The sequence below is a fragment of the Oryzias latipes genome, chromosome 3 (genome assembly GCF_053564925.1).
Source record: "Oryzias latipes strain Hd-rR chromosome 3, Olatipes_Hd-rR_3.1".
NCBI lineage: Eukaryota > Metazoa > Chordata > Actinopteri > Beloniformes > Adrianichthyidae > Oryzias > Oryzias latipes.
The window spans coordinates 12266601-12279170 of NC_136239.1; the positions used below are offsets into that span (position 1 = coordinate 12266601).

Below are 12570 nucleotides of genomic sequence, written 5' to 3' on the forward strand. Positions count from 1 at the left end.
ATTTGTGGATCATTTCAACCAAAGGTTATTTGCGATGAAGTAATACTGGATCTGCCCCAAACTAATCATAAAAATGTTATAATAATGCAGACACTGCGACACTTGAATTTCAAAAATTAAAAGTCATCATCCAATCAGCAATTTCCCATGCTACATTCCTTTTTTGGTTTCTTAACTTTTCCTTTTTGATTTCTGAACATTACTTTTGTTTCTGAAATGTTTGATTTTTATTTTGTTTCATCTTATTGGAATTGTGTGTTGGTTTCTGGAATTTTGTTTTGATTTCTAAAATGTTTTTATTTGTCATGATCTTTAAAAGGATTTTGTGTTGCGTGACTTTTTGTCCCTTATTTGCCCTTCAGGGCCACCGTACTTCTCTAACAAACTTAACTACATAGCCGTCTTCTGGATACATTTTCATTATGTAGATTGACAACAAGCAGCAAAAACACAAAGAATTTTCATTTGTAAAGAGTCAGTTTGGGCCTATAGCAGTTTCGTTAGAACTGTAACTTTGAAATCAAATCAAACTTTATAAAGAACGTTTTGTACATATTTGAAACATCGGGTTCCAATGTGGTAAAGTCTGTATCATGAAAAATTACACATGATTTCATTTTGTATAGTTTAACATATGTGAATAAGAAAAAGGTTAAAGTGTGCTGTGGGGAAAAAGCTTTTTTTTCTGAAGAAAATACATCTCTGTTTAACTTTATACTTACCTTTATGTCGGATCATTTTTCCTTTTCCATTATAACCCTGCATTATTTAGTGAGGTTAAACTATTAGTCAAAATTACTATTAATTTGTGCCAGAAAAATGAGCAGAAAAAGGCTAGTACTCAATTTAAAAATTAATACTGAGAAAAGCATCAAAATTCTGCAGAATTTTAATCCTTGTGACTCTGGAATTTAAACTCTTTGACCCTAAACATTTATAAGCTTTTCCAGGCTGATCAGTGTCGCTCTGCCTAATTAATTGTTCTCTTTTAATTTCTTTAAGGCTGTTAAACTATAATACACTTCCAAAGTAACATGTAAATACACACGTTCATAGATGTTGTCATGCATGTAAAATGTGGGAACCACTCCATAATCATCCAAGTGATGAATTATATCTGACAGTACAGTCAGTACAGTTCCCATCAATTTGACACCAAACGCATTTTTGCCTCCTGCAGCTTTTTGATTTTGGATCATTTGCTGCAAAAGTAGATATGGTTGTGTTGCCTTTTTTCTATTGTGTGTGATTGCTGCTTTCTTCTTTACTATACAACCATTTCCTGGCCGTGGTATTGAGGTACAGTGGTCCACCTTTGATTGGAAGACTGCAGGTTCAGTTCCGACCTTGTTCAAAGGTGCGTGCTTGGGAAAGATACTGACCCCCGCCAGTGTTCGGTATCGGTTTGTGTGTATGGGTCAATGAAACTGTAAAGTTACATTCACACCACCCCCAAGCAGTCAAGCAGCCACTTCCAATAAAAGGTCTAAGTAAAAGAGTATAAATGGACTTTCTGAACTTCAGCGTTCAAAACCCTTGCGTTCAAACGTGTTTAAGTTCTACGACTCTTTTTGGGCTCTACGTAAAAATCGCGTCGCCTTGAACTTGCGTTGAGAGGTAAACCAGGTCGAACGTTGACCAATCAGGCACTCAGAATTGGTAGTTACATTTCAGTGGCGTCCCTATTAATTTAGACCGTTGAGGAGAAATCAAGAACTGCGATTTGTGCCAGGCCAGAATTGTAAGTCTGTTATATAGAGCTGTAAAAGAAAACGCCTTCAAGAACCTGCGCTATACGCGTCTTTCATGAGATTTGTGCCACTTCGACATTTCACACCAACTCCTTCCAACTGTAGGGGGCAAACATGCACTGGAAGATAATAGAAAAATCTGAATAATCCCCCCCCCCTACTTTTCCAGGTTGAACACCATGGGCTTAATGCACATTCAAGAACCCGCCTTTAGCAGCGGCCCCTTTACAATATGACAAAACAATGTGATCTTAACCAATCTTATAATTAAACATTTTCAAGCTCTAATGGTCTTATTTCTATTTAAATAATACAGTATAACTCTTTAAATTGCAGAAACACGTTTGAACATAGACTTTTGGCTTTTTTTCTCTCAACTGTTAATGTTTTCTGAAACATCCATGCACCACCTTGGAATCTGGAGAATGGTGATAGTCCATTAATTCAGTGTATCTGGTTAATTAGCCAACTGCATCATGCCAATCCTTAAATAAAATGCCCAGGGAATTGTATTCAGGGCTTGCCCGTAACTTTCCAGGGCAGCTCTGGCCCATTTAAGACTTAGATTTATTTTTTTACAGCACTGAAACTGGCTGTTGCCGAGGTCGTTTCAATTACTGAGGAATCAAAGTTAGGCAATTTGACAGATGTATTTTCTCCAAAAACCTTTTTAATGCCATCTGTTCTTGACCTTAGACGCATCTGGAGAAAATCTGTTGCCGTGTGATCCCTCTGGATTCTATATTAATAAATCCTTCATCCGAGGCATGCACCTGTCTGCAAACTGGCTGCTATAACCACTGCATTGACCTTCTTGTTTTTGCCTCTTGTAGCTTATTTCGTGTTTCTGTGTTCGTGCAGAGGTTGAGCTAAGCATTTTCAACTTCAAGGCAAATACATTGAAAAGGACAATAAACTGTTAACATTTAGGCTAAAATTCTGATCCAATACTTTCCACTTGTAAATTTTCACCATGGGGATTGGGCAGGAAAAGGTAGTTTTGTTCAGACCACCTGTCAATCAAGGAATTATGTAGCTAATTTGTAGAAACCTTATTTCTGTTATTATCATAACTGCGATCACTTAACCCCACTCTCAGGAACTAAAAAATCTAGCAATGTGTTATGTGTTTGTTGTCTAGGATAGGTTCTCAGATATGTGTATATGGAGTTATTTCAGTCTCAATAATCAGAAATGCACACAACCGGTTTTACACATACACACGCTCCGATTCACAAATGTTATTTTATGCAAACGTGAAAAATAAATTTGGAAATACACACCCTGTGTTTCACAAACACACACATTGTGTTTCACAAATGCACACTAAATGTTTTACAAATGCACAATAAGTGTTTCTCACAAATGTGCACACTGTTTTTCACAAAAACATTTTAAAAATTCACAATAAATGTATCAGAAATGCACAGTAAGTGCTTCACGAGGGAGCCGGTTTAGCTCGTGCTGGTTTGCGGCGCCTTCCATCTGTGAAACCAGGGTTCGACTCCGGGCTGCTCCCTGTTCCCTTCTCTACTTCTGTGCCAGTCCCAAGCCCGGTTGCTTTGAGAGGGTTGCGTCAGGAAGGGCATCCGGCGTAAAACATTGCCAAGTTTACCATGCGACTCGTTCGCTGTGGCGACCCCTGATGGGAAAAGCCAAAAAGGGAAACAACAACAGTAAGTGCTTCACAAACGTGATTTTTAGTTACACATGTGATGTAAACTCACAGATCATTCGATTTGCAGAATGTGCATTCAAAATCCCGTTCTCGTTTGTGAATCTCCCCGTGTGTGTGAGAGATTTTTCTACGGTGAATATTGAGACTCATCTGACGGAGCAAGCTGACTAATGTCACCATTGGCTAGTGAATCTGTCAATCAAACTCATCGGCAAAGCAGGCGGGTTCGCTTTTAGCCAATCGAATGGCCCCTTACACTCTTCACTCTCAACTGACGAGGGAGGGAGCTGTTCAGCACAGCAGTTGGGAGGACGCGGGCGGCAAACATGGCGGAGAGGTCTTCAGAACGGGAACAGTCTCAGCCCGTAAGTAATGCACTTATTTTATCATTCCCTCGTTGTACATCTTGTAATGTTATTGAATACTAAGTTGAAGCGGTCTCCTTAGCCAAGTGACATGTGTGAATGCTTTATGAACACTGCAGCCGAGTCGTTTGCAGAGTACCCCCACCGCAAATTAGCTTAGCTTAGCCTGTGCGGTCATATTTTTTATGAAAGTGGGGGAGGACTTATGATGGTTTTGTCAAGTTTTATACTTGGCATACCAGCTCTTCACACAACACGAGTAACTACAACCAACCAGGGGCCTCGAAACTAGCCGGCTTTCGACTCAAATTGTGTCTGCCTGCCCTGTGTGAGTGTGAGGGAAGTTTAAGCTAGCGCGTCGGTTCAAGCTAGATATACAGCCAATGTAGGTTCTTAACATGATTCATAAGGAGCCAAGGGGAAAACATGCCGGATTTACAGCAGCACAGAAAGTTTAATAAAAAGTATTGATTTAGAGACGGGGATTTGTTTAAACACTGTGTGTGCGTGGCTGCGTGTGCTGCCTTTATGTAAACGCGATCCGGGTTAAAGTTAGACAGTCTTTTCACAACCCAGACTTTAAGACGGGGTGGATATGTGCAACAAAGTTAATTCATATGACATTCATGAAAACGGCATTTTTTAAACATAACATACATGAATCCACTGAGAATGAAAGAAGCCTCATTAACGTTTCTAACGTTAGAACCCGTATTCATTGTGATGACCAGCCCTATGAGATTGTGTCAGAGTGACAGCCACTAAATTCCCCGTATCTTTACTTCCAATGACAAAATGACAAGAATCCCAAACATTGTGTTTTTAGGCTGTTTTGTAGTCAATAAGTAGTCACAGAAAGGGCGGATGGGAGAAATCTGCTGTCAACAGTGATTTGAGTAGAAGTTACTGTAAGTATTACACACAGGCTTCCTGTGATCAGTGTCTTGTCTCTGATATTTTTTTAAAGCTGTTCTTTACTACAAGCTCAAGTTATCATAGCAAGAGTGTTTTAAAAAATTCCCCTTTCTAATATGTAATTTAATCTCAGACAGCTAAATGATCCATCCATGTTTGTTGTGTTTTTATTTATTCTCTAGGAATTGCTGAAGCGTGACATCCTAAATACCTTTCTATTCTATTCTATTTCATATTTTATCATCCTATTGTATTACTGTTTTACCTGTCAATTGGGAATTTAGCATTTTTGCCCCTGTAAATATCTGTCAGTTGAAAGTATTTGTACTTGTATTCCATAGATCTTGTACCTGAGAAGATAGCAGAGAACAACTGTGCAGACACCCACTTGGCCTTCTTCAGTGACGCTGTGAACGTTTATGGCTTACCTCTGAGGTATTCATGTTTTTCATAAAGAAATCTTTTATTCACATATCAGGCAGTATAAGTACTTGGTTTTTTGTACAAAAATAAAATAACTTTTTTTAGACTCCTCTGAAAACAAAGCCAACTCTAAAATTTCCCCTCGTGAATAACATTTTACCCCCCCTCAACAGTCTCTCTCACCTCATTTTTTTCCCCAGTGATACATGTAACCCACTCCTGCAATTTATCTAACCTAGAAATTCTACTTATTGGCATCATACATAAGAACATGACATTTTAAGTTGATGTGTACCGTATTGGCGATGCATTTGTAATTATGTGTTTGAGACATGATTTTCATGTTATTGTCAGGGTGAGAGGAGATCACGGAGGAGAAAACGTGGGCATAGCCGAGTTAATGCTCACAGTACGTACAACTGACACAAACGGCTTCATTGTGGGAAAAGTGTACACACAATCAACGGTGAGTTGAACCTAGTTTTAGATGCTTTAATATATACATAAAAGTGAATGATGTATTAAAAATAAATCTGACAATATAATATTTCTTTTTGCTTTTTTCCAAATACAGGATTGAGCTCCTCTGGTGTGATGTCTTCATGACTGTTACTGGTTTATATTACAACATCCTGCACTCTCCTGAGGACCAAGACTTGCTCAATATCAGTAACATCACGTATTCTGCTGCCATTACATCTTCCTACCACGCATTCAGGCCAGTTTGGATGTCTTTAGTGACGCGTGGGACAGCCAATCAGGACGGAGCAAAGCATGACACCAAATCAGCTGTGGCATTTGGGCTTGACCCAGAACCCTGTTTCTGATCCCCGGGTAAGTGCTTTATTTCAGTGTTTTTCAACCTTTGTTCTCTTGTTCCACGGTCTGACACCGGACTCTGTGGAAAGTTACACCGCTAAAGACAAGCTTTAGCTGGTATTTTTGTTATAACTGAGCGACTTTATCAGCAGAATTAAAAACAAGGAAGTGAAAACTTTAACCACTTCTCATTGGTCAGACTGATGACATGTGATTAAGCCTTCAAGAATGATTGGTGGAGACAGTTAAAGGGGCGGGACTTTTCCTTACAAGGTTATAGCTGCAGCTAAATCACGGTACTGTCAACCTTATCAAAATGTATTTTATAGAATTAAATAAACACAAAGAAAAAGTCATTTTAAGATCTTTTATATTCCTAACTACTCAGTGTTTTATCAGTGCCTGTTTGGATTAACAAAGAGCTGATTTCCTGGAGATGGAAAATGATTTCAGATCAGTGAAGTAGGGCAATTCCCCACGGCACACTTGACCATCTCCCGCGGCACACACACTGGTTGAAAAACCCTGCTTTATTTAATCTCACTGTACTGGACAACTGATTTGTGTGCAGTTCGACTAAAGTGGAAAGTATCAAGAACAGTATAATGAAATCACAATGACTACAAGGAATTTTCATCAAAAATGAATAAAAAGTATTATTGTTGTGTGGTGCAAACTATTTCCCTAAATTGTTTGGTTTTTTAAATCAAGTAGGAAGAATAGCACATCTGCAAGTTCAAAATGCATCACAATGTTTGGCATTATGAGCCATCAGCTGTACTAATCTCACTACTTTGTTAAGAGTCACTTATTTGCAAATTATAAACAGTTATGGAGATATGAGGTCTGCCTGCTAGAAACAATATAAGTCATTATTAGTGGGTCTCTGTTCCTACATAATCTAAAACATTAAAAAAAACAGTGCTGTTCATAAACAGTATCTTTTTTTTTTTTTTTTTTTGTCAGGGTATGCTGGTTCCAGAGATTGAATGGGAGGAGAGTGGATCCATGGCTGAACCTCATCCTGGGATCAATGTCCTGGAATGGGACAGTCCTCTTTTGGGTCCACAAATGTTGGAACTGCAAGACGACATCAATCCATTGTTTAATTCAGACCGTGTGGGAGTGGACCTACATCTTTACTGTCCCGTTTGTTTAGAACTTAATTTAGGCGACATAATTACATACAGAAGAAGAGAGACTGAGGGGAGGAAGACAGAGTTCAAATCAATACTGCTGTATTGTTCAAGGGACTTCATTGTATGTAAGGAAGTTATGAAAATTAGTTCCACTTTAAATAAAATTCAAATCAGTAGAGATCCCACATTTGCTTAAATTTTGATGTTTTAATCTGTCCATGTTTTCACAGAATTTTACTCTGCAATAAAGGGTGAATGTTTGCACTTTGTTGTTCTATGACCATCTTTTGTTGTGTAGTATTTAACCAGCTATAAAACCCAGAGAGATGAGGATCTTTTTTGCAAGGGTGACCTGGCCAAGAGGTGTATATGTATATGGTTACAATATAAAATCAATGACATTTGAGTTATTAAAAAAATAAAATTAAGGTCCATCAAAGTGACTTTGGGCTGAGTAGGGGAGGTGTATATTGGGCGTCTGTGATTGACAGTGAGATGAACTTGAGGTAATGTAGTCCCACTGCGTGGTACGGAGCAAAGTGATGCCAGTTTCTCCACAAAACCTTCTGTGGAAGTTAAAGATTTTTCTCCTCCACCTTCAGATGATCACGACCGAAGGGAACCGTGTCTGAGTGTTGAAATGACGCTAGCATGAAAGCTAAGAGAATAACGTACAAACAATCCCGAGTGAAACATTCATTTTAAATCTCATGACCAGTACAGAGTTCGATGGATTCTATGTCAACTGCATTCAACCACTGTTGCCTTGCTCCCAGGTCCACTGAAAAGTTGCACAAGCCAGTAATTTTTGACAACCCAAGGCAAATAAACCGACAAGCCATGCTAAGGCTAACACGCTAACGACCGACTGGTACAGAATCAAATATGGGCGGAGCTTTTGCCACCTGCAGAAAGCGTAGAGAAAGTGTAAGGGGCCATTCGATTGGCTAAAAGCGAACCCGCCTGCTTTGCCGATGAGTTTGATTGACAGATTCACTAGCCAATGGTGACATTAGTTGACCCGCTCCGTCAGATGAGTCTCAATATTCACCGTAGAAAAATCTCTCACACACACGGGGAGATTCACAAACGAGAACGGGATTTTGAATGCACAGTCTGCAATTCGAATGATCTGTGAGTTCACATCACATGTGTAACTAAAAATCACGTTTGTGAAGCACTTACTGTGTATTTCTGATACATTTATTGTGAATTTCTAAAATGTTTTTGTGAAAAACAGTGTGCACATTTGTGAGAAACACTTATTGTGCATTTGTAAAACATTTAGTGTGCATTTGTGAAACACAATCTGTGTGTTTGTGAAACACAGGGTGTGTATTTCCGAATTTATTTTTCACGTTTGCATAAAATGACATTTGTGAATCGGAGCGTGTGTATTTGTAAAACCGGTTGTGTGCATTTCTGATTATTGAGACTGAAATAACTCCATAGTTAGTGGCCTTTTCCCAAAAATCCATAACGATCTATTCAGTCGTTCTCAAGCTACGTTCACATCGCTGTCAGCAACCTACATTCCATTGGCTACTTCCAATGAAAAGTTTATGTAAACAGGCGTACAGTGGGGCAAAAATATATTTAGTCCGGCACCAATTGTGCAAGTTCTCCCACTAAAGAATACCTATACCTCAACTATTAGAGACGCACTGAGAAAAAAAAAAATCCAGATTATGGTTATCTATATAAAAGACAACTGTCCACAACCTAGAGTAGTCACACTTCAAACTCCACTATGGCCAAGACCAAAGAGTTGTCTAAGGACACCAGAAACCAAATTGTTGTCCTGCACCAGGCTGGGAAGACTAAATCTGCAAACAGTAAGCAGCTTGGTGTGAAGAAATCAATTATTAGGAAATGGAAGACATACAAGACCACTGATAATCTCCCTCCATCTGGGGCTCCATGTAAGATCTTATGCCATGGGGTCAAAATGATCACAAGAACGGTGAGCAAAAATCCCAGAACTGCAAAGGGGTATCTAGTGAATGACCTGCAGAATGACCTGCAGTAACACAATACGCTGCAAGGCACTCAAATCGTGCAGGGCCAGACGTGTCCCCCTGCTAAAGCCAGTACATGTGCAGGTCTGTCTAAATTTTGCTTGAGAACATTTGGGTGATCCAAAAGAGGATTTGGAGAATGATATATGGTCAGATGAAACCAAAATAGAACTGTATGGTAAGAACTCTACTCCTCGTGTTTGGAGGAGAAAGAATGCTGAGCTGCATCCAAAGAACACCATACCTACTGTAAAGCATGGGGGTGGAAACATCATGCTTTGTGGCTGTTTTTTTAGCCACCCTTCTCAACATCCCGACTCTGTGCCAGTGGTGGACCCCGATGCACTCCAGCCTGACTCTGTTCCAGAGGTTGTCCCTGATGCACCCCATTTTGTCTCAGTTCTGGAGGTGGTCACCCAACGCACCCCATCTCGTCTCTGCTCCTGTGGGGGTTCCAGCCGACTGCTGGCCCGACATGCCAGCAGCCTGCTGGCCCGACAGTCCAGCCTGTTCCAGACTTTGCCATGACTCAAAGCCTGACCCGAATTTAATTCTGGATACCTGTTGGCGCCTGAACTACCAGCGCACTCCGACTTTGCCATGCCGGACCAGAGCTCTAAGCCTGACCTGACTCCAGTTTTGGACTCCCCGTTGGCGTATGAACTTTCAAGACTTATCCACTTATCCCGACTTATCCACGGCAGACCCAGACTTTTTGCCTCCTCGTCTGCCTCACCGATCAGCATAGCCCCCGACTTATCTTGTCTGCATCGCCGGACTGTGCGACAACACCAACCACCTTGTTTGCCTCGCTGGACTGTGCAGTCTTCCGGCCGTGCTCTGAACCCGCCTCGTCTGCCTTGCCGGACAGCGGGGCCTCGGAGTATGTGTTCTCATGGTCCGCGTCCGGACCTGTCTCTTGGACTGTTTCGCTGGTGTTCCCGGTCTCTGTGGACTTTGTTTTACCCGTTGAGTAACCCCCCCCCCCCCCCCCCCCCCCGGGTCAGGACATGGATCTGATCGACTACAAGAAGATGCATTGGAAAGTTGCAAAGTAGGCTTTCTACATCATAACTACATGCTTTTTATAAACAGCATTTATTGCTCCTGATCCACCATGAATGGAACAAAGAAACACAAATTTTGGACTTAATGGTCTTTATACATGTCCTCCATCAGAAAACAATAATAACAGGGCCCCTCCACAGACTACATGCATCTCTTGTTTTAGGAAAATGTCCAGATATTTTGTTACTTTGATTGCACTGTATAGGTTGGCTGTGGCTGTTGCTAATCCTGCAGTCTCCAGCAATGAAGGCTTCATCCCGAGCTCTCAGGACCCTGCAGATCTGACCTGTCAGTCATTGGCAAATCTGGTGATGCTTTTGATGTGGGTGATGTCCTCATGCACTTTGAGGGTTACACTGAAGCCATCACTACATACACGCCAATGTCTGTGTGGTTGTCGTTGATTGCAGTCTGTCTAAATATACCCCAGTCTTTTGTGCACAACCAGTTCTACTAGTGCTGAACAGACACCCCCCCCCCTTCCCCCCCCCCTACTTTCTTTCCCCCCTGAGTTGGTCCCATGACCTCTGGTTTGTACGCATGATGGTAATGTGGTCAGAGAAACCCGTGTGGGGGAACAGACAGGCCTTGTATGCTTCTTTGTGGTTTGTGAAAACCAGATCCTATGTGTCGGTCCCTCCCCCTCCTGAGGAAGAATGTGTACGTGCTGATACAGCTGAGGCAGAAACAAATCTTTAAATCTGCATGGTTGAAGTCCCCCGCAGTGATGAGAAACCTGTCTGGATGTGCTGTCTGATGTTCACTGATTGCTTGAAAGAGTTCACGGAGTGCTTCATCCTTCCTATGGCTGCTGTTTGAGCTGGCTGAGATGTAAACAGCAACCAGCAGAAACATTCTGAAATATATGTGCATGTAGCCTTTAAAATATGCCTGTTTTTTTATTTGTTGTAATTTGCTGTTGTTGCTGCCACTGACTGCATAAGAGACCTAGACTGAGTGACTCCTCCCCCCTCATCTTCTAAATAGGAAATACACGCGTGTCCCAAAAACCCTTGATTCCATAGACCTTTATTTAGAGAACACTTATTACTCAGTCGTTCTATTTGTCAGAGTGATTATTCTTGCTCTAGTATCTTTTTAACACGTTTTTGATCATCCTAATTTTCTCTTTTATAATATTTTGTCTATATTGCACGCTTTCCAAGTTACAAACTGACCAATCAGATGCCTCGATAAAAGTATGTGGTGCCTGCTGACCCCTACATCGACGGTTGAGTGACGGATTCTCCTGATCTGAGTCAATGGAAGGGTTTGGACTTCCAACAAACTCACTCCTAAATGGCAAGAGTGGTTGCCATAGAAGTAATGACTCAGACCAATTAGGACCATTTACTGCTTACAGACGTCATTTTGTTCCAAATTGGAAAACTCTGTATTGCAAAAAAATGGTGACTGAATTAACTTTATTTGGTTGGAGCCGGAAGTGAACCGGTTTCTATGGATGACATCACTATCTCTCGGTGCAGTTGCCATATACAGTCAATGTTTGCTACACGTGTAGCTTTTTCCACAGTGCCAAAACATGATTCATAGGTACATTGATGACTCTAAATGGGGTGACATTGTCATTTTGTTTCTCTCTGATTTTCTTTCACTACAGACTGCTGTACCTCCTCCCCTTTCTCCTTTCGGTTCTGCCCTTTGACTCCACATGGGTGCTATTTTTTGTGTTGGAAATTTTCTCTGTATAAAAGAGACAGTCCTGTTTTTTTTTGTTAGAATGTTTTCCTTTGCTGTTATTTATTTTGTTATTTTTTGGACTCGTGTTTCATGCACTCCAACGTTTTTTGGATCTGAATAACCTGAGGAAACAACCCGGATTAGTAAACCCTGTTAGTAACACACCATGTTGTCATAGTCGATCTTTGCCAGAAGCCATCTTAGAGAATGTTGTGTGGAACTCTTTGGAATAAACGCCACTTGCATTTGAAGAAGAAGAATGCGAGTACAATTCCATGAACACCATACTCAATGAAAAGCATGTGGGTGGAAACATGCTTTGGGGCTGCTTCTCTTTAAAATGAGACAGGAACGACATATCTGTTATAAGGAAAGGATGAATGGGTCCACGTACTATGAGATTTTTTCTGAAATGCCACCTTCCATCAATGAGACTATTGATGAAACATGTCTGGATCTTCCATCATGACAATGACCCCAAACACATCGTCTGGGCAAGAAAGGAGTGCTACACAAGTATTTCAAGGTTCTTCAGCATTCTATCCAGTTCCTTGACCTTAATCCAATAGAGAAAATGTATGTTGCCCAGCAACAGCCCTAAATCATTACAAACCTTAAGAAAAATCTGCATGGAAGAATGGACCAAAATAGCAGCTACAGTGCAAACCTGGTGAAGACTTCCAGGTAACATTT

The 12570-nt window shown here is 40.8% G+C and overlaps 1 protein-coding gene across 1 annotated transcript; it reads left to right on the forward strand.

Annotated features, from left to right (window-relative positions):
• Nucleotides 1-3602: 3602 nt before the first annotated feature.
• Nucleotides 3603-7354, forward strand: LOC144991178 (uncharacterized). The gene is made up of 5 exons (XM_078945020.1): nucleotides 3603-3794; nucleotides 5051-5144; nucleotides 5487-5598; nucleotides 5707-5966; nucleotides 6918-7354. Exons 1-4 carry the CDS (start codon nucleotides 3674-3676, stop codon nucleotides 5710-5712), a joined length of 333 nt encoding a protein of 110 aa, XP_078801146.1. The 5' UTR covers nucleotides 3603-3673; the 3' UTR covers nucleotides 5713-5966; nucleotides 6918-7354.
• Nucleotides 7355-12570: the final 5216 nt, after the last annotated feature.

Coding starts and splice junctions, on each gene's coding strand:
- LOC144991178 (XM_078945020.1), top strand. CDS start 3,674: ATGGCCCCTTACACTCTTCACTCTCAACTGACGAGGGAGGGAGCTGTT. Junction 3,795..5,050: donor AACGGGAACAGTCTCAGCCC/GTAAGTAATGCA, acceptor TGTATTCCATAG/ATCTTGTACCTGAGAAGATA. Junction 5,145..5,486: donor GTTTATGGCTTACCTCTGAG/GTATTCATGTTT, acceptor TGTTATTGTCAG/GGTGAGAGGAGATCACGGAG.